This window comes from Triticum aestivum, chromosome 2A (genome assembly GCF_018294505.1).
Source record: "Triticum aestivum cultivar Chinese Spring chromosome 2A, IWGSC CS RefSeq v2.1, whole genome shotgun sequence".
Classification (NCBI taxonomy): Eukaryota; Viridiplantae; Streptophyta; class Magnoliopsida; order Poales; family Poaceae; genus Triticum; species Triticum aestivum.
The window spans coordinates 554441315-554460978 of record NC_057797.1 but is presented as its reverse complement, the minus strand read 5'-3'; the positions used below and the strand labels follow the sequence as shown (position 1 = coordinate 554460978).

The 19664-nt window shown below is 43.9% G+C and overlaps 3 protein-coding genes across 4 annotated transcripts; 2 read left to right on the top strand and 1 right to left on the bottom strand.

The window, feature by feature from the left end:
• Positions 1-206: 206 nt before the first annotated feature.
• Positions 207-5095, top strand: LOC123189392 (ubiquitin carboxyl-terminal hydrolase 4). The gene is made up of 7 exons (XM_044601793.1): positions 207-564; positions 642-864; positions 2435-2551; positions 3077-3175; positions 3560-3745; positions 3860-4041; positions 4371-5095. The coding sequence occupies exons 2-7, from the start codon at positions 742-744 to the stop codon at positions 4774-4776; spliced, it is 1113 nt and encodes a 370-aa protein (XP_044457728.1). The 5' UTR covers positions 207-564; positions 642-741; the 3' UTR covers positions 4777-5095.
• Positions 5096-5668: 573 nt separating this feature from the next.
• LOC123189391 (cryptochrome-1) lies at positions 5669-10541 on the bottom strand. The gene is made up of 5 exons (XM_044601792.1): positions 9810-10541; positions 8580-8798; positions 7668-8374; positions 6749-7560; positions 5669-6070 (listed from the first exon to the last, which is right to left on the bottom strand). The coding sequence occupies exons 1-5, from the start codon at positions 10156-10158 to the stop codon at positions 6019-6021; spliced, it is 2139 nt and encodes a 712-aa protein (XP_044457727.1). The 5' UTR covers positions 10159-10541; the 3' UTR covers positions 5669-6018.
• Positions 10542-14836: 4295 nt separating this feature from the next.
• On the top strand, positions 14837-19441 carry LOC123189390 (probable protein phosphatase 2C 41). 2 transcript variants are annotated; one of them, XM_044601791.1, is made up of 6 exons: positions 14837-15013; positions 15162-15377; positions 15952-16194; positions 16277-16553; positions 18688-18842; positions 19019-19441. In XM_044601791.1, the coding sequence occupies exons 2-6, from the start codon at positions 15339-15341 to the stop codon at positions 19157-19159; spliced, it is 855 nt and encodes a 284-aa protein (XP_044457726.1). In that variant the 5' UTR covers positions 14837-15013; positions 15162-15338; the 3' UTR covers positions 19160-19441. The 2 variants fall into 2 exon arrangements, with proteins under 2 accessions (XP_044457726.1, XP_044457725.1); XM_044601790.1 differs by having other exon boundaries at positions 14859-15013; positions 15169-15377.
• Positions 19442-19664: the final 223 nt, after the last annotated feature.

Sequence of the window (19664 nt, the reverse complement as noted above, 5' to 3'; positions counted from 1 at the left end):
TGTAATATACATCCATATGATCATGTAGAATTCCTTTTGGAATTTTCTAAAACTTGTGATTTTATAAAGTATTTAAAATAAGGTCCTCCAATATACCCCGGCTCCAAAAATCCACTGTCAGGAGTACTACTTTGTGTTTATCCTGATGCGGTCAAATCTCTTCACATCGTCTACTACTACCAATCGTCACGCCAGGGAACGATCTGAACCATCAAAACACATCTTCCACTCCGCAGCCAGACTTTTTCCTCCCCACCATCCCGTACCTTTCCTCTTCCTTCCCGATCCACTCCTCCCCCCACGCTGCTGCTCTCATACTCTGACCTACCCAAGCTCCATTCCAGTTCCAATCCAAACCCAATGAGTTTCTAAAATCTTCTCCCGTACTCCACCGCCGCCGTGCCCTAGAGCTGCCGCCGTGCCGAGCTAAGCTTCACCGCCGGCGCCTCACACCCCCCAACTCCTTCGCCTCTCACGCGCTTCGCCGCCATCGCCGTCCTCGTTCTACCCCATCGCGTCGCTGCTGACTCCACCCCCGCCTGCATATTGACATCGGTTTTTGAGGTATGAGCTCTTGTCCATACAGTGACTGCTCAATCCCGAGCTAACCTCCACAAATTCCCGGTGCGCGCACCATCTAGATCCGCCCTGGCCTCCTCGGCGGCCGAGAGGAGCCGCTCCGGGCTCGGGTCAGGTTTCCGGTACCTCACCGGAGCCGCCACCGGGTGGTGGGACCGGTGGATGGTCATGGGAGCCAGCGGCTCCAAGCTCGAGAAGGCTCTCGGCGACCAGTTCCCTGAAGGCGAGCGCTACTTCGGACTCGAGAACTTCGGCAACACCTGCTACTGCAACAGTGTACTCCAGGTCTTCATATCCTATCCCGGGAACTTGTAGCTTATAGATTTGTTGCGCCTTGCATGCTAAGCGGTAATCTGTGCAGTATACATGTGTAAATGTTTCCGTTAGGTGTTAGTTCGATAGCCGCTGAGGCGCCTTTGTTTGCTTGCGGCTGTGTTGAATATGCTCCTTGTTATGTTGGCATAGTAGATGCTCATTAGATTCAGCGCCGTGTGGGTATAATGTGAAATATATATGTTGGTATGGGTGGAATTTTTCGACGATTCAGCTACCCAAACTGTTATGAGTTATGTGACACATGTATGTTTGCTTATGATTGCACCGTGTTCACATAGTATGTCGTTAGCATGTTTAAGAATTTATTACAGCCAGGTATAGTGACAACATCCTACCGTTTGGAATACCGTCACAAGCTTGTCTTTTACGAATACATTGATACCTCCAAAATCTCCCGAATTAAACACTGTATATCTGAAATAGATTTAAGTGCGCCGGTTCAATATCCGAAATTGATGCATTTATCTGAAACACACCTTTTTACGAAGATTGGATGCCTTTCAGCAAGATTGCTTGCAAGTTAGAGGCGTGTCAATATGCCTCTGTTTATCTGCTTCTAATTAAGAGCGCCCACTGGGTTGTATGTCATTTTATTTTGATGGTTTGCCTTGGTAACTTGTCTATCTCTAGCCCAAGCTCCTAATAGAGCGTCAACATGTTCTTAACTAAAAGAAGGTAACATGAGAAATCGTTGAGAGATTACTATCCATTCTAAATTCCTGCCAAACCCTTTTTGTGTCTCATGTAAGGTTGTATGCTCATTACAGACACGCCAAGCAGTTGTTCACCAATATGGTCTCTCACCTTGTTTATATAATTCTGCTCCACCATGATTGCACTGAAAGTCTTAACTTTTTTCTAAATCGGATGTATATAGACGTGTTTTAGTGTGTTTGTTCACTCATTTTAGTATGTATGTAGTCCATATTAAAATATCCAAAACATCTTATAATTTGGAACGGAGGGAGTACTTCTCATCACTGGGAGAAGTCCAGGTCCAGTGTAAAATAGTAAGATGCGTTTTGGTGCATATTGTGGATATGCAGGCAGGCTAGACTATATATATTGTTTAGCTATCATTGTCTAGAGAAAATCTAGGAGTAACTTTTTTTTCCTGAGATTGTGTTAATTTTGTTAAATGCAACAATACTTTTCATGCTTGTGAAATAAATCCTTTTTGTGTATTCTCTATTCACTTATACACTATATACCTTTTAGCTGCCAATTTGCACAATGATGTAGCTATGATATAGGAGTGGCGTTTTCTGGCTTGGATGAACTTTCATGATGTGCTATCTTAGCTTTTCATATAGGTTTGTACTGTTCGCAATCTACTAATGCTATCATTCTTATGCCATATGTTGTCCAGTTTAGTTATGTTCTGTCCTTTCTTTGTGACAAATATTTTGCTCATATCCTGTTCTTATCAGATAGTTGTTTGCCGTGCTGTGTAATCAACTGTTCTAACACATATGACAAGTGCATTATTACATGAACCTTACCCATACTTTTGTTTCAGGCACTTTATTTTTGCACTCCATTCAGGGAGCAGCTACTGGAATATTATATGAATAATAAAAATCCTGGAGATGCAGAGGAAAATCTTTTGACTTGTTTGGCGGATCTTTTCATGCAGGTAAAGTGGAGAAAAGGATAATCTTAACCTAGTGATATGTAATTGTGTTTGCGCAATGAGCATGTTGTTACTCTGCAAATTGACTTGTAATTGTATAGTGCTTTGGCCATGTTCTATCGTTATTGATGGAGGTTTGAAAAATGAATCCACACAATATTCTGCCTTCAATGGTGATTGCTGTCAGCAGATCTATATTACTCCCTCCGTCCCACTAGTGTAAAAAACACTCTTATATTATGGGACGGAGGGAGTACCATTTTGGCTTCTCATTCTTAGGGTGATGAACACCTAGTGACCAACATATATATAATGTTTTTGATATGAAGTTGTATATCATTGATGGCAAGGTGTCTTCACCACCTATTCATTATTACTCTCCATCCATGTGTATCATCGTTGCTGCACAGTCTTTTCTGTATGTTTTATGTGATATGAAACTTGTGGCAGGATATTTCCGTTTGTACTGAATTAGTGATAGCTTATAATATTTCCAGAAAATATGACAGCTCATAATATTTCATGCAGGTAAGCCAATCAAAGAAAAAGACAGGCGTTATTGCTCCAAAACGTTTTGTCCAAAGAGTGAAGAAACAAAATGAATTATTTCGCAGCTACATGCACCAGGTAATTTGACACCTATTGTAGCAGCACATGTCAGTGGTCGTGCCATGATATCCTCATGATGATCTTATTGATGCAACTTAAGGCAGCCTTTGTAAATATACAATGCTAAATGTTGCAGTGACTTATCCAAGTGATGGACTGAGGGTAGCGTTTTAAACAATATTCTGTGATATTTCACACGGCAAACTCAGCCATGTTATATGTAGTAGTGTTTTTCTTCTCAGGCATGTGCTTTTATCTGCTATTTTGCTTTAGTTTAACCATGCTACCTTTGTAAAACAGTCTCTTAGGAATAACCTTCCAAGTAGTTATTGGTACAATCGATAAAGCATTACTTGTACTTACTTATCTTGAGTAACATATTTGTTCATGATATTTCTGTAGGATGCTCATGAGTTCTTAAATTTTCTGTTGAATGAGCTTGTTGATATTCTGGAGAAAGAGTCCAGTGCTGCGAAGGACTCCCCCCAATCATCATCTCCTGAAAAAGTTCCAAATGGGGCAGTTCAACCTTTGGCCAATGGAGTTAAAAAAGAACCACCTGTTACCTTGGTCCATAAGAATTTCCAGGTGACTGAACTTAACGGAAATGACTTGGACATAATGTTACCTAGTTTCCTTTCTTCAAGATCCTGTTTGTCGTTATCTTTATATATTTATTATTTATTTTTACAACCTACACAGGGCATACTGACCAATGAAACCAAATGCTTAAGATGTGAGACAGTAACTGCAAGGGACGAAACTTTTTTTGATCTGAGTGTTGACATTGAGCAGAATAGTTCCATTACAAGCTGCCTGAAAAATTTCAGCTCCACTGAGACTTTAAATGCTGAGGACAAATTCTTCTGTGACAAATGTTGCAGGTTATTACTATGCCATATTTGCCTTCTAGTACTGTTTTTCTTGTTCTCATCATATAGTATGGTTTGCTTTGACCTATTATTGGTTTGTGTTTCTACTAGCCATCTCCATTTCATGCCTTGAGTACCCATTTTTCTGGTATATGTGGGCAAGATCATAAAGCCCCAAGTAATCTCCTTTTCTTGTATATGCGGGCAAACATCATAAAGCCCTTAACGATCTCTTTTCTTCATCCTTGTGTCAGAACACATTTTGGCTGAAATGGAAAGAAATAATTTTTCTAGCTACCATGGGAGGAAACGTCAATTTAACTTAATTTGCCTTGTTCCAGTTTGCAAGAAGCACAGAAGAGAATGAAGATCAAGAAGGCTCCCCATATATTGGTGATCCACCTAAAACGCTTTAAGTACATTGAGCAGCTTGGGCGGTATAAGAAGCTTTCGTATCGGGTTGTCTTCCCCATGGAGCTGAAGATCAGCAGTACGTCTGATGACGTGGATACTGAATACTCTCTCTTTGCTGTGGTGGTCCATGTTGGAAGCGGCCCCAACCATGGCCATTATGTAAGCCTCGTAAAAAGCCACAACCACTGGTTGTTCTTCGATGATGAAAACGTGGAGATGGTTGAAGAGTCGACCCTGCAAACATTCTTCGGTTCTTCGCACGAATACTCGGGCAACACAGATCATGGATACATCTTGTTTTACGAGGGCCTTGGTGGGAAGTGTTTAGGTTGATTTTCCCTGTTGTGTTTCTTTTCTTTTTCTTTGGAGCATGCAAGTTTACTGTTGTATGTACACAGCTATTTCATCACCTCCATGGAAAATTGTTAATCTCGGAGATTGTGAGTATGAACCTGAGGAAAGCCGGATTTTTTGTGGTTCTAGTGTACAGCGGAAAATGGAACCTTGCTCCAGTGATGATGAAATAAGGCGCAAGTCATAAAGTACACTCGACTATACTTTCCACCGACATCCTTACCAAGGAATGTAACAATGCATTGGGTTCTGTATGTTGATTCTAATTTGAAATTTTTATGCACTAGATTTAGCCATCTATTGTGCTAGCAGTGCCCTTCGAGGCTTGGAATCATGTCCAGTTAGAATTATAATATGGTGTATGCTTGACTTTATGATGGTTGAATTGATTTAGGGAGTTTGGCTATTGAGGCTATTGAGGCTACTTTTGAATTCATGTATTCCATGTGTTTCTCCAGTTATGTGGATGCAAAAACTGTTCATAGGAAATGTACGTCCCTGCTCTCATGGGACAATTTGCTACTTGTGCCAATTGCAATCAATGGGCATCTCAAGTTCGTTCATAAATAACACCTTATATTATGGGACAGAGGAAATACATTTCAATCTGTATGAAAGCTACGCCGCTTTCTGCTCTATTTATGGGGGTGGCTAGGGCTTAAACTTGCAGTGGTCCTGGCACCAAAGGTAGCAATACTTAGTGGGGCATCTCGTGATCTTAGCCCGCGCACATATGCTGCGTGCATTCTCCACCGTATATATTCATTGCCCATCGCACGTCCTTATGGTGCCCTGTTCGTTTCACATTATCAAAATTGCCGTCGCGCGTACCCTAAGAAACACAGCACATCAATCCACATAACACAGTTAGTGATAGCAGCAGCAGGTAAGGCCAATATATACATTCTGATTGCACAAAACCGTCCAGGAGTAACCAAAGATTGCCAATCACACAGGGGAGTTTGCAGCTATAGACATATAACACACCCCCTACAAAAAATATAAGCATCCCCCACTAGGAAACCCTCAATTGTCTGATGATCAATAATACACATCCTTTTTCGACCAACTCTAGCAAAGCTATATATAACGCATATATCCTTGCAGGTTCTAGAGGATTAAATTTACATGGCTATTATCGCTTCCACGAAGACGCCTGCCTTGCACGCTCCTCCGACTATACATCACAGGTCTGTGAATCTCCACTCTGTCCGGAAAACTCTAACCGATGAAATTTGGCTGCACGGAGTTCTCCACGTCCCTGCCTGTTGTCCTGAAATTCAGCATTCTTCATGTATCAGATCGTATATGAGTAACAGTCATGCATGTCGGTATCAATGTTGCAAACAACAATGTTACGATGCTACATTTTCGTAAGAACAGCTAGTTAGCATTCATTCACAAAAAAAGAAGATGGGGAGAAAAAGCTAAGTTAGCATTCATTCACATGTTTGGGGGCCAAACAACTGAAGATAGTAACTCGTTGCTAAATGCAGAATCAATGTTTGGGGGCGATGTGTAGTATGAGTCCCAGATAAGGTTTCAGTTCAAATTCCACACACACAATAAACTGAAAAAAACATATGCAAAACCGAGCTAAAATAAATAGGTTGTTCCTCCTATTTCAACTGATCTAGGAATTGAAACTGTATCAGATTGTATGGCACTCTAGCAGCTAGACTCGTTATCTTAAAAAAACATTTGGTTCATACGAAATTTGACACACTCATGGGTAGTGTCTCCAGATAAATATGCGTGATTTTAGCCCTTATGCTGCTTCACATACAAAACACTATTTTTAGAGGCTTTTTTTTTGCGGAGAGACACTTTGCTGGCATAAAGTACCACTAACGTAATCTCTCATACTATCCTGCAAAACTTACAAAATTGCAATGCAAAGGCAACATCAATGCAGTTTACCGAGAAGAATGAGCTAATGTGTGTGACTTACAATGACTGTGATAGCTGATGCCAGTTCATTATCCGGTGTGACTGAGGATGCCTATCCAAATAACTCCTACTAGAAACATCAGCTTCATCAGCTCCATAAGTTTCGGAATGGCCTGATGCTGCAGGAGGTGACCAAACTGGGACCACGCCACCATCTCTCCCGGTCCAGCTACTTGACGCTTCAGAAACAGATGGCGCAAAAATATTTCTCATACGGTGCTGAGGTTGCTGAAAGTTATTGTGATGGTGAATGCCATTAGTTCCAGCTGCATTGCCCGTGCTTCGAATCATTTCCTCCCTCTCAGTCCGTGGCTCAAAATGCATGCGGAACGGCACCTCTGCCCTACTATCCACGCTATTCCCCAAATCAGCAGAAATTTCTGTTTCAACCCTGTTGAGTGAAGTTGTCATGGTAGGCACCATCTGATCCTGGCGTCTCTGTGCAGTTGTGAGCACATTGGGTGCTACCCGGGCTGGTTCCCAGTGGACTTCCATCTGCAAATCTTGAGGAAATTCGATGGGTGGCACCTCTGAGGAGTCGCCCAGGCCTTCCTCCATTCCAGTGTCCATTGCGGCCCTGGATGCTGCCTCAAGTTGCCACATTTCTGACAGGGCTTCTTGCAGCCTGACTTGCGCTGTATCTAGCTCAACTATGGGGAGAGGATAGTTGGAGCCTAACTCAACTCCTGCAGCTTGCAGCACAGACGCAGGCGCATCCCATGGGTGGTGTATCCATTCTGTTGGCAGCCTTGCAAGTTCAGGAAGCCACCGTCGGACATATTCCCCATGTGGATCAAACTTGTAGCCTTCGAGCTGACATAATTCATAAAGATTCACATGAGAAAGCATCAGTACTCAGTACTATTCGTCATCACCAAGTTGTCTAATTTTTTTCTAAAGAAATTAGTAGTTGCACGTACCTGAGGGTTGTCAATGTGGTCGAGCTCCCGGCTATCAGGGAGAGAGCCAGAGATGTACTGCCAACCAAGCGCATCACTTTCAAGATCAGCATCCAGTAAAGTGTCCCAAAAATACTTCATCCCCCATCGCCATGGTAGTTGAAGGACCTTGACGAAAAAACTTGAAACCACCACACGTATCCGATCATGCAGCCACCCAGTCGCCCACAACTCCCTCATGCCAGCATCAACAAGAGGGTAGCCAGTCCGTCCCTGGCGCCAAAACTTGAAGGTGCTTTCGTCGACCACCCAAGGGAAGAACCTGAGGTGTGCAAGGAGGGGCTTCTCATGGCTGCATGGATGGTTGAAGCAAAGATATCGCGAGTACTCCCGGAGGCCGACCGATCGGAGGAATAGAGTGCAGCTCTCCTCCGCTGCATGGTTGCCCTCATTGCTCCACACGAGTTGCTTCATTCGAACAAGGTGGAAAACCTTGCGCACACTCAGCTCACCAAAATGCAGGTAAGGTGAAAGGAGGGAGGTGTTTGCGCTGTCCGCCTTCTTGCGGTTCACCGAGTAGTCGATCAAAGGGCCGTTCAGGAAGGCACTGAGCGCCTTATCTGCGTTCTGCCAGCCTGGTGACCATGCCCGTGCCAGAAGCGCATTGCTTCCCCTCTCTGACTCATCCTCGAAGATCAGATCGTCTGATGGGCACATCGATAGGTCACCTGTTGAATATATTTTTTGCAAGTGAATCAACTGAAGAATACATTCCAATATCAACTTGTGGTGCAGTGCTTGTTAGAATAAAAATATGAGATATGCTTTAAACACAGAAGGTTGAACATTTTTATTCTGTAGAATAAGTCTATCACTTTGTCTACTTATTATGGTTATAAAAATATAGTATCATGGTTATAACTGAGCAGGCACCTGAATTGATTCTCTTAGGGGGCAGCAGTGGCGCGGGGGGATCATACGGCATGCTGAGGCACCTGTTCCAGAACGGCATGAACATGTTGAACGGTTGGCCTTTATCATCGTTGACCTCCCATGGATCATACAGCAGGTCGGCATTGAAAGACTGCACGACGATGCCCTCTGCCGTCAGCATCTCCTTGAGCCGGTGGTCCCTGACCAGCGAGATCGGGTCTGAAAAGATGGCCAAGACACAGTGATTAACTGATTGTTGAGTTAGATAATGGATGAGGAGTCTCAGCACAAGCAATTAATTGAGACTGTAGTAGAAAGTGCAAGTGCCTAAATGGAGAATATAGCTAGATACGGTTACTGCCTCGTTGAATTGGTAGGTTGGTGTACCCTCAAAAGGAAAAAGATTGATTTGGTTGGTTGGTGGCATCAAGAACTGTTGGCAATTAAGGACGGAGTTGCTGGAAATGTTCATAGTTTATACCTAGTTAATATGGAAAGTGTAAGCTCAAGATTGCTAAATTTGGACTCGCTACTCCAATTGACTTGCCATGAGTTGTACCATACGGAAAGCATAATAAATTGGGATGTGATATGACATGATAACATAGAGCATGCTTGGATACGTTTTAGTCCCATGACTAAAAGTAGTGGGACTAAAACTTGCTAGTCTCACCCATGCTTGGATCCAAATACTAAAGAGACTAAAATCTAGTTATTGAGCATTTATTATCCTCCAAACCCTCCAATCCAGAACTAAGGAGAGGAATTAAATGAGGAGAGAGAGAGCTAATACATATTTTAGTAGGTTTTCCATGACTAAAAGATTTTAGCCTCAAGACTAGTCCTAGCCTCTCTTTAGTCAGGGGTGCTTGGAACTTTAGCCTCTAAAAGAGACTATTTTTAGTCAGACTAAAAATAGTCCCTTGTATCCAAGCACCCTCATAGTACTACTGTAGTGAGTAGTATAGTAGATCTGGTTCAACCTGAGCAAATCAGATGCAAGCCCCAAAATAAGTAAGAATAACAAATAAAAGATGCTGCTTCGTTTCATCTAGCCAAGGTAAAGAAGTTCAAGTGAAATAGCGTTAATAAACCACAGATTTGGATCATCGACATCTACAAAGAGAAGGAGATCTCGGCCGACAAGAGCAGTATTTCTTGTGTTGTTTAGAGAACACGCGCACGAGCAAACACAAGCGAGGCGTATTTTCAACCGAAAAGGAAGCAAACCGTAGAGATGGTTGAAGAAGAGGTGCGTGGCGCCGGTGTCGCGGACGAGCTGGAGCAGCGCGGCGACGGAGTCGGGCGACCTCCGGGTGACGAGCTTGGCGGCGCCGAGGCGGTGGAGCGAGGCCTCCAGGTGCTTGAGGCTCTGGCTGAGCCACCACCGCGACACGCGGCCGGGGAAGTAGGGGCCGTCCTCCTCCGGCGACCACACGTACGCCGGCACCACCTCCCCGGCGGTGCGCGCCGCCGCCGCCAGCGCCGGGTTGTCCTCCACCCTGAGGTCCCTCCGGAACCAGACCACGCACTTCATCCCGGCGTCCCCGCCGCACATAGAGGAGGACGAGACCGACATGGCCGGCCAACCCACAACCCTATCCCCTCCTGTCCAAGAACCGCCTCCTCTCCTATCCAAGAAAGAAACCCCGCCTCCCGCTCCTCGGATCAAGAACACGTCGGAGAAACCATGGAGCCGATCAAGAACCAGGCAGCTCGGCCTCTCGAGAATCCCGGGAACAGTGGAGCCGGGCTGCGCTGGATTGGATTGGGTCAGGCGATTTTTCTTTTTCTGCTCTGGCGTCTTCGCCTCGGAGTGAGCGCAGGCGCACGAGGAGTGGTTTGTTTTTCCTCCTCTTTTCTGCGTAACTTTCTGGAGTGATTGGTTTTTTTGTTTGGTGCCTGGCGCTGTTGCGGCGGGTCTCGGCCGTGCGCTTCTGGTCCAATAGAGGGGGAGGTTGAGGATATCGGGATTGCTTGGCTGGATTTGATCTAACCTTTCCACTCCCCCATTTATCTTGGCGACCTGACCATTCTCCTCTCACCCCCGATAATATTCCTCCTAGTATTTGTACCCATCTTGTTTCCTCGCGAAAGATCAACCGAGCATGAACGATTCCAGATGACATCCGGCCCGACGGCATCCACCAGACGCGCCCAACACTAATCTTTTCATTTTAATATGTATCAAAGTATAAGATTTTTTTACACTATAACAGTGTAAAAAATATCTTATATTTTGATACGGAGGGAGTAGATAGTACCATGATATACTTGGTGACCCTAAGATTTTGGAAGTTTTTGTTCTTAGCTGAAATTGATTTGAATTTCTTTTTTAGGGCAATACCTTTTTTTTTTGGTGAAATCGATTTGAAATTTCATTCGTTAACAAGACTGACCAGAGAGATAGAGAATTACCCACGCAAACACAAAATATGTTTTCCCAAATTAAACGACCATGGTATATCGTTGTCTCTTTTGTTGTTTCTCTCAAATCTTGCAGTAAATAAGCTATGTTTCTTACAGGCCGCTAAATACCCCCTCCCCCCTCCACCCACCCACCAAACAAAATATACAACTCATTCTTTGTCGTTTCTTCCAACCGCTCTTCACAATGGTAGTCGATGATATCAATATATGACGACCCATGTTTGCTTCCTCGAGCCTAGACTTTTGTCAATGGCATGGGAGCTTCCATCATTTTGCGCTCCAGGCACCTATACGTGTTTTTTTTAGAAAAGGAGGATGACCCCCGGCCTCTGCATCTGGAGGCACCTATACGTGTGTCTAGCAACCTTGAATTGGTGCACCAAGATGCCACCATGCTACATTTTTCTCCGCCTTGCACCGACACCTTATCTAATACATGTGGCTTTGTGTGAGTGATATGAGAGAAAGAAGGAAAATATACTATTTGCATCAAGGCATCCCACCTGTGAAGCCAACGAAGTTTAAAAGTTGTAGAAGTAGCCAAAACATTTTCCTCCACCCATTATCGTATTGGATGCACATGGTGGATGGACTTATGTCCCGTTATGTTTGGTGACACCGAGGATATCAACAAATCTCAATCTTAATTATTGGCTACCCAAAAATAGAGCAAGCCCAACCATCAATGAGAGAGAGAAAAATTGTTGGTAACCACTTTTATAATGAGAATTTGCTAGTTTTCTTTTTGAGTTGGGAGAATTTCCTAGCTTAGGTAGATGCTTAGTACAAGATTACCAACTGATGTCTATTTCTCATAGTCAACTTCCGATGCAATTATGAAAGGGACATTTATATCAATAAAGTAAGTTCTCGTCACAAAAATGTGACAAAGTAATCGATATATTGATTATTATACATAAATAAAACATCATGTAAACATAAAAGAGAGGTAACGTCTAAAATCTCGGAGCATCTTGTAAAAGTTCAAGCAAGACACTCACAACCTGTTGGATAACCTTTGGGCAGGGGAATGGAAATTTAATATGTTATTCTTTTTTTTCCTAGCGAGGGAAGTACATAGAGCCATAAATTGTACTACTCTCTCCGTTCCTAAATATAAGTCTCTGGAGTGATTCTACTATAGACCACATACGAAGCAAAATGAGTGAATCTATACTTAAAATGCATCTATATACATCCGTATGTGGTTTATAGTGAAATCTCTACAAAGACTTATATTTAGGAACGGAGGGAGTAGATCTGTTGCCCTCCGGCGCTTCTCACAAGATAGTTCCTTGTTGTGTGTGGCATACAAGTATACAACAAGCTACAATATTCGTATATATGGTATATTGATGTCGGTTCAAAATTTCTTTGACATAGGAATTGGGTTCTTTTAGAGGCGTGCTAATTAGTCCATTTATTTCCGTGAGGCCGAATAATCCATGCCAAATACAACATTTGCCTACTGTTGCTAAATGCCGCGTTTTTGCATTACAACATAGAAGAAAAAGAAGATGTGAAATATGCACAAATGAGAGACGGCAACGATATAGCAAAGTTGGCCTCCCACGGCCAGGCTACAACGGAAATTTGCAGGGGCACGCATCTGCCCAGCTCTGTCAGAGCGCATGATTGTTTCGTGATCTACAAAGTTGGTAGAATTTGGCGCGAAGGCACACTAGGTTTTAAGTGTTAGTTTTTGAAACTTGCATTTTTTCGTTAGCTCTGTATTAAGTTTCGGCACTTAAAATTTATATGGTTTTTAAAAAAGCTCGTCAAAACGTATTCAATAGTGGAAATACCACACCTTCCAACAGTGAACGAAAACTTTGCACACATGATAGCATGATGAATCATTGGGTGCTTCTCCTTTGGAGCCAGAAAAGGAGTAATCTGGATCAAGCGACACCGCACTGAGCCAAGGGGCGGAAAGGCCGCGGAGCTTTTCACATGGGTGCATGCCGTGCATGGGCCATCCTGTAACGAGAGACGAATATATTCTTGTGTGGCGTGGATGATAGGAGAGCCACACGATCGGTCGCAGCACGCCACGCGGCGGCCCCCCTCGCACCCGGCGGGCCCAAACAGAACTCGCCCTCCGATCAAACGGCCCCTCCGCGCGAGCGCCCGCCGTCCGCGCGCACGGTGGCGCGTGTTTAATTTGCCGGGGCGCTCTGAAGGGGACCGTTGGTGTTGCTTGCTGGTGGTGTGGGCGTGGATACCACTTGCGCTCGGGGGGCGCCGCGCCGTCGCCGTCGGCTCCCCGTGGGCTCCGGCATGGGGTGTGGGCGCGCAAAGTCTCTCGTGGGCGCGGGCGAGCGCCACGGCTTCGGCCGCGTCCCGCGCGCGCAATTTGCCGGACGTGGACCTGGTGCTCATCTACAGCTACCCCTCATGACGTGCCCCTGCTGTGGGATTCTTGGGATGATGGTCATCGGCAGGTTTCGAGAGACAAGTTATCAGCTCTCACAGTTCGGATGCGTGGCCCGATAGGGAAGTAGCCCGAGCCCAACTGTGAGGAAAAAAGTGGCCCGGTGGTGGGTGGGCGTGCAAGTTTGTTGTGCGGGCCTGCTGGTGATTCGCTTGGAGCCCAAGCCCAGGCAGGGCCTGGATGGACGGACGGGCGAAGTGGACTTTTCTTTTTCTTGGCTTCTTTTAATCTGGTCCTCTCGTAAATTTGGCAAAGAACCTCATGCCATGCCATGTAATGGAGCATATAAATATGTTTACTCAAAAGAGACCCAGACCAATACCGATTGAGTTCTGCTGACAACAACTGCCAAACGAGAATCCTAGCAACTATGCCGGTTTCTCACCTAAAGTATTTCTGTGAATAGAGCCTTCGTAGTATTTTCCAAAGCCTCTTTTAAACAATGCCTAGTGGGACTCTCCTTTGAACAAAGTTAATTTAGGCATATTCAGCACATTTTCTACTTTACCCCCAAAGCATCGGCAGTCAGCATGTACCCCCATGCAAACAATCAGGTGGTGGTTCGGAGCAAAAGCCGTGCATAAAACCTATGAATTGCGGGGAGCAAAAGCCGTGCATAAAACCTATGAATTGCGTAAAAACTCACTCGAGCTTTCCCTTGAAAAAGGGTCAAAATCATTTTGAACCGCAGTGGAAACGCTCCTTAACTTTAAATTTGAAGAAACGAGAATTTTTTTCACACATAGTACTATTACCAGTGGGTAACGGACTGAAGCACAAGCAATCAATTGTGCACCTCTTCTCGCAAATAAAAAAAAAATCAATTGTGCACCTCATTATTCTCTCGGTCTAGTTTCCCAGTCGTCGCCTGCGTCTGCCGCTGAATTAAATTTCCCACAGCGCCGAACAAAACATGGTCCACAGAACTGAAGCGTCAACACCGTGCATCCGTCACGCGGATGGCCGCCTCCGGTCCATAGACCCTGTTCCCCGAGAAGCCAAACGCCTGTTTTGTCTCGTCTCGGCCCCTAGACAGGCAAGTCAAACCGGCGAGCCCCGCTCCCTCCGCCGAAGTCTTTAATTTCCGCGCCCGTGTCCTACCTCCACCGAACAGCAGCACATGACGAATCGGCCCCACTCCTCCAGGCCCACAGGTCGGCGTATGGAGCTGAATTTTCTCGCTTGGACCCGTCATTTACGACCGTTTCTGCTCCCCTGTCGCCCCCCTCACGCAAGCCCCTCTGCGCGCACCTGGTCTTCAGACGGAAGCATCGCCACCGTTCATTCCGCCTGGATAGTGTGGCTCGATTAATCCGGTGCATGAGCCGGGTCTATGTCAGTGTGGGCCCGCCGTCTGTACCCTGCTGAGTGTTGACCCCCGGAAAGGCCCCTCCCATAGACTTCTTCGTCCACACGCGCAAACCTGACGAAAGGAAAAATACCCAAAACCGGAGGCCCCCCCGACCCTGAGCGAGAGCAGCTCAGCTCCTTCGCCTCCATCGCTCAAGGCCTCGAGCTCTCCTCCATCTCCCCTGCGAATCTCCGAGCTCGTCCACCGCTGGATCGATCGGTGAGTCGACCCGCTTCGCCGGAGAAAACCACGATTTTTTCTTTTTCTTCTTCTTTTCTGTGGCCGTTCTTTAATTCTGCTTCCCGCCACGCCACCGGATCTGACTGAGGTGATCGAATTCCCTCGCCATCTTTTTGCTTGCCGTCAGGGTGCAGAGTTCCATGAAAGAGGCGCGGTTTTGGGAGGCCGTTGTAACCGAAGCCGAGCCCCGTGGTGTCCCGAGACGGGTCTCGCTGGCGGCGGGGGCTTCCTATTCTTCTTCTCCCTCCGGCTGCTCTATCTTGTTTTAGTTCACGGGTTGGAACTGGTTGGGAGTTTACGAGATATGGCCAGGTTTTGCTGCTTCGGCGCTGGTTGCTCCGAGGTAAGTTTTGTTTCCTTCCATGTCCCAGTATTTTCTTTGCTAATTGCATGTTTTTTTCTGCATAAATAGAATAGGATTTTTCCTGTGAGGCTGTCTGTACAGAATATCACGTGATAATTCGGGAAATTAAGTACTCCTACGATGATATCTAGAGCATGTGGCTCCTAGTGAGCAAAGCTGTACTTTCTTCACGAATTACACTGCCTTTGATATGGCACAGATTTCACTGCCGGTGACATATGCTTTGTGGTAATCTTTTAATTGACTAAAGTTGACTTATTGGACACAAAAGCCCATCAGCCCTCATCTTTTTTTTTGAAACTAGCCCTCATCTTCTTATGACATGATTTTCGTTAGTTGTTGACTGGACTATACCTGCTCTGTGTTTCCTTTCAAAAAGAAAAAAGAAGAACTACACCTCACCTACTCTAAGATGCTTTTTATAGTATTCCTAGAAGTAAATTTATTGATACTTGAAACTTTTTAACTAAAAATTGTTAGAAGCTCGTCGAATGCATTGGTTGGAAGCTATATTGGTTAATTTACTCTTGCTGACTGTTCTGTTTCAATATAGTTGACAGGGCATGCATCAACCACCTCTGGTAAAGGGAAAGGCTGTCAGGGCCAAGTCAAGGTTAGCTACGGGTTTAGCCTTGTAAGAGGAAAGACAAACCATCCGATGGAGGATTTTCATGTCGCAGAACTTGCTGAAGTGAAAGGAAACGAGCTTGGTCTTTTTGCTATTTATGATGGTCATTTAGGCGATACTGTTCCTGCATACCTACAGAAAAATTTGTTTCCTAATATTTTGAACGAGGCGAGTTTTCGACATCTGTTTCAATACGAATGGCCCATTCACTAGTACTTTTTGTGATCTTAGTTTAATTGGGTCATTTCAGGAAGAGTTTTGGACACATCCGGACAGAGCAATCACAAAGGCTTATGAAAAGACGGACAAGGCTATTCTGTCACATACTCCAGATTTGGGACAAGGTGGCTCCACTGCCGTAACTGCCATCCTTATAAATGGCAGTAAGTTGTGGGTAGCTAATGTTGGGGATTCGCGGGCTGTTCTTCTGAAAGGAGGTGAGGCCATACAGATGTCAATTGACCACGACCCGAATGCAGAGCGTGGAGCTATTGAAAACAAGGGTGGTTTTGTTTCAAATATGCCAGGTGGGTCTTCTATTTTAATATTTTTGATTGAAATCATTGTTACAGGCTTGCATCCAGTTGTTCATCTGATATTTGATTCACTAATCTTGTTCTGGAATATCAGGATACTGCAAACGCAGAATATTAGTTCAAATGTTTTGTACTAGTGAAAAGTTTTTAGTGATGTCAAAATGAAAAACGTATCCGCTACTGAATACTGCTTAGATTAGTGATATGCTTGCTATATTCTTGCCATTCTTTATTGTTAAATTATATGAATTTTTTGACCTGCCATGTAATGTACTCCCTCCGCCCCACAATATAAGATCATTTTTCAAGCTAACATAGCTTGAAAAACATAGCTTGAAAAATGATCTTCTATTGTGGGACGGAGGGAGTAGTTAGCTAATCTTAAATTATCCAGAAAATGTTGGAAGTGCTTTACTTTTTAAAATTTATACACAACTGTAACAAGTGGATACTAAGCCCCGTGGTCAATATTGGATCACATAAAACGATGTATAAGTGTTCAGTATTGTGATTCTAATACAACCAATATTATTACACGTATGCAGCAATTATTTTCCGTCTACTTTAAGGTTTTCAATGAATTTGATAATATTATTATAGCACTACTCTGTATTAGCTAACCTTAAAGTGTCTGAACAAATAAGAAGTACTAGTGTTACAACTCAAAAGGCAGAAAGCTTTGTAAATCCATCCTTGTCAATTCAATTTTTTTTTTGAAACTCTTGTCAATTCATTCTTGAGAAAGTGGCAATAGTCACCATCCCTAGTCTTATGCATTATTTTTCACGTAAGTTCCACAAGGGCACAAGGCCCTAGCACGAAAAGCCAACAAAATATCTGCTCTGACATATATTAGAGTATCAGTATGTTCATCATTGTTGCCTTTTTCCACCACCATAGCATGCTTCTGATAAAAATCAATAATTGCCGTGAGAATGGACGCTAGTGATGACTATAAATACAAATATGCAAGTTTAGCCTCAACGTCTTCTTATGAAAAGAATGACAGTTGCGGGCAGGAGGCATTAAATGCCAGAACAGTATTACCTTTAGTTGTTTAGTAGGATGTGACTGATATTATCTTGTATTTGCGATTAGTAGCTAGTAGGTACAAAAATTGAAAGGGCAGGAGTAATTTTGATGCATCTGACCCGTGGCTACAAAAATTCTTATGTTAATGGTATCATGCATTGTGATGTCGACATTGATTCACATCGGGATGGCTTGGAGAGGACTAAGGTATTGAAAGGGGAGACATACATAGTGGGGATAATTGAAAGGGGATACAGACATAGTATATTGGGAATGAGTGAACTATAGGGATGATGGAGATTTCTTTGTTGCTTGAACCTTGTCAAGTACAAGCCCTCCTTTTGTAAGGATGTAATCAACCTTAAGGCTCCTAACATGACTCAGAACTTCTGACTATCTGGATAAGGATTTTTTAGCCCATGCTAAACGTTAACAAGTCCTGAACAAAGACACTGATTAAATACTCGCTTACTCCATTTCGCCTATCTTTTCTGCTAGTCCTGAACAAAGCTACCGACAAAATATACTCGTTTGCTTCCTCACGCTCTATCCTTTCTGCCTTACTGGCAATCTGCTGTCCGAGTTGCAGAAGAGCTCGCTACACTACTAAGAAGAGCATAAATGCGTGTTGAAAAGGAACATGGAATGAAAAGGTGACGATGCAGAATGATAACATGGTTTCTGCTGAAAGGTTGTGAATGAGTAAACGGTAGCCACGGAAATGTAGAACATGATCGTGTGAAGAAAATGGGATCTTAATGCCATCGGTACACCATGTAGCAGTTGCTGATTGATACCACCAATTTTGTTCAAACATTGCACTGATTAAGTAATAAACGAGTGTAGTTCACATCAAGGGCAGAAGTTTTTTAGTTGAGCCAGCCTCAGCAATGTGGCAGCAGAGTAGAATACAAACGACAAAAATTGCCAGGACGTACACTGGTGCAGCTTGCGTGGCATCCACTCTTGTTTCTAGTTAACTCCATGATTTTATATATAATAGCCTGTTAACTCTATGCATTAGTGTCTTTTTCTATAATTGCCTAGATATGTTTTTGTGTTTGTGCCTGAAATATGATGCTGTAATTTACAGGAGATGTTCCCAGAGTCTGTGGTCAGTTGGCCGTGTCCAGAGCGTTTGGGGACAGGAATCTAAAATCACTTTTGAAATCAGAGCCTGATGTGAAAGTTGAAGATATCGATCACACTGCTGAGCTAGTTGTCCTTGCGAGCGATGGAGTTTGGAAGGTGTGGTTTGTTACAGATATAGTGGATTGCTGGGATAAAACCTAGTACTCCCTCCAATCCAAATCAATTGTCGCAGCTTTAGTACAAAGTTTTGTACTAAAGCTGCGACAATTGATTTGGATCAGAGGGAGTAGCACATTGGTTGATATATGCTTATACTTGTTTGTGTCAACCAGGTAATGAACAATCAGGAAGCCGTTGATGTGGTGAAAAGGTACAAGGACCCACAAACAGCTGCCAAGCAATTAGTCGCCGAAGCAGTGAAAAGAGACAGTAAAGATGATATATCATGCGTGGTCGTTCGGTTCAAGATGTAAATTTGTTGCAGGCAACTCGTGAAGAATTGTCACCGAGAGGAGAGCACAAGGAATTATAACAGCAAAACATAGCCTGCTTGACAAGGATAGTGGTAATGCAAAAGAATAATTCTCTGGAATGCTGGCTGTAAAGGATGTGTTAGCTTGATTGTAAGTTCATATATAAATATGCTAGAATTCTTTGTTTGGTGATTCCAGGGTACATGCGAGTGGGTCCAAATAGCCTTCTTCTGTAAATAATGGTTTTCAGATATTCAAAGTTCAGGGTGCTCCGTTGTGAGAGCTTTTTGGGTGGGTTGTCTTCATCTTCCAACTTGAAGTTTACCCAAAATTGGGTAAAATTAATTTTAAAATGGGCGATTTTCATGTTTAAAATCAAGGGCAACTCATTGCTTTTCTACAAAATCACAAACAGTGATTGCGATTTCGGGTATGATAAAATGTGAATAACTCCCAGTTTTTATAAGCATGTATGGGCCTGTTTGGGACTGCTCCACTCCCTAAA

Coding starts and splice junctions, on each gene's coding strand:
- LOC123189392 (XM_044601793.1), top strand. CDS start 742: ATGGTCATGGGAGCCAGCGGCTCCAAGCTCGAGAAGGCTCTCGGCGAC. Junction 2,552..3,076: donor TGGCGGATCTTTTCATGCAG/GTAAAGTGGAGA, acceptor TATTTCATGCAG/GTAAGCCAATCAAAGAAAAA. Junction 3,746..3,859: donor TGGTCCATAAGAATTTCCAG/GTGACTGAACTT, acceptor CAACCTACACAG/GGCATACTGACCAATGAAAC.
- LOC123189391 (XM_044601792.1), bottom strand. CDS start 10,158: ATGTCGGTCTCGTCCTCCTCTATGTGCGGCGGGGACGCCGGGATGAAG. Junction 8,799..9,809: donor CTTCTTCAACCATCTCTACG/GTTTGCTTCCTT, acceptor CCATCTTTTCAG/ACCCGATCTCGCTGGTCAGG. Junction 8,375..8,579: donor CCCTAAGAGAATCAATTCAG/GTGCCTGCTCAG, acceptor TATATTCAACAG/GTGACCTATCGATGTGCCCA.
- LOC123189390 (XM_044601791.1), top strand. CDS start 15,339: ATGGCCAGGTTTTGCTGCTTCGGCGCTGGTTGCTCCGAG. Junction 16,195..16,276: donor TTCCTAATATTTTGAACGAG/GCGAGTTTTCGA, acceptor GGGTCATTTCAG/GAAGAGTTTTGGACACATCC. Junction 18,843..19,018: donor CGAGCGATGGAGTTTGGAAG/GTGTGGTTTGTT, acceptor TGTGTCAACCAG/GTAATGAACAATCAGGAAGC.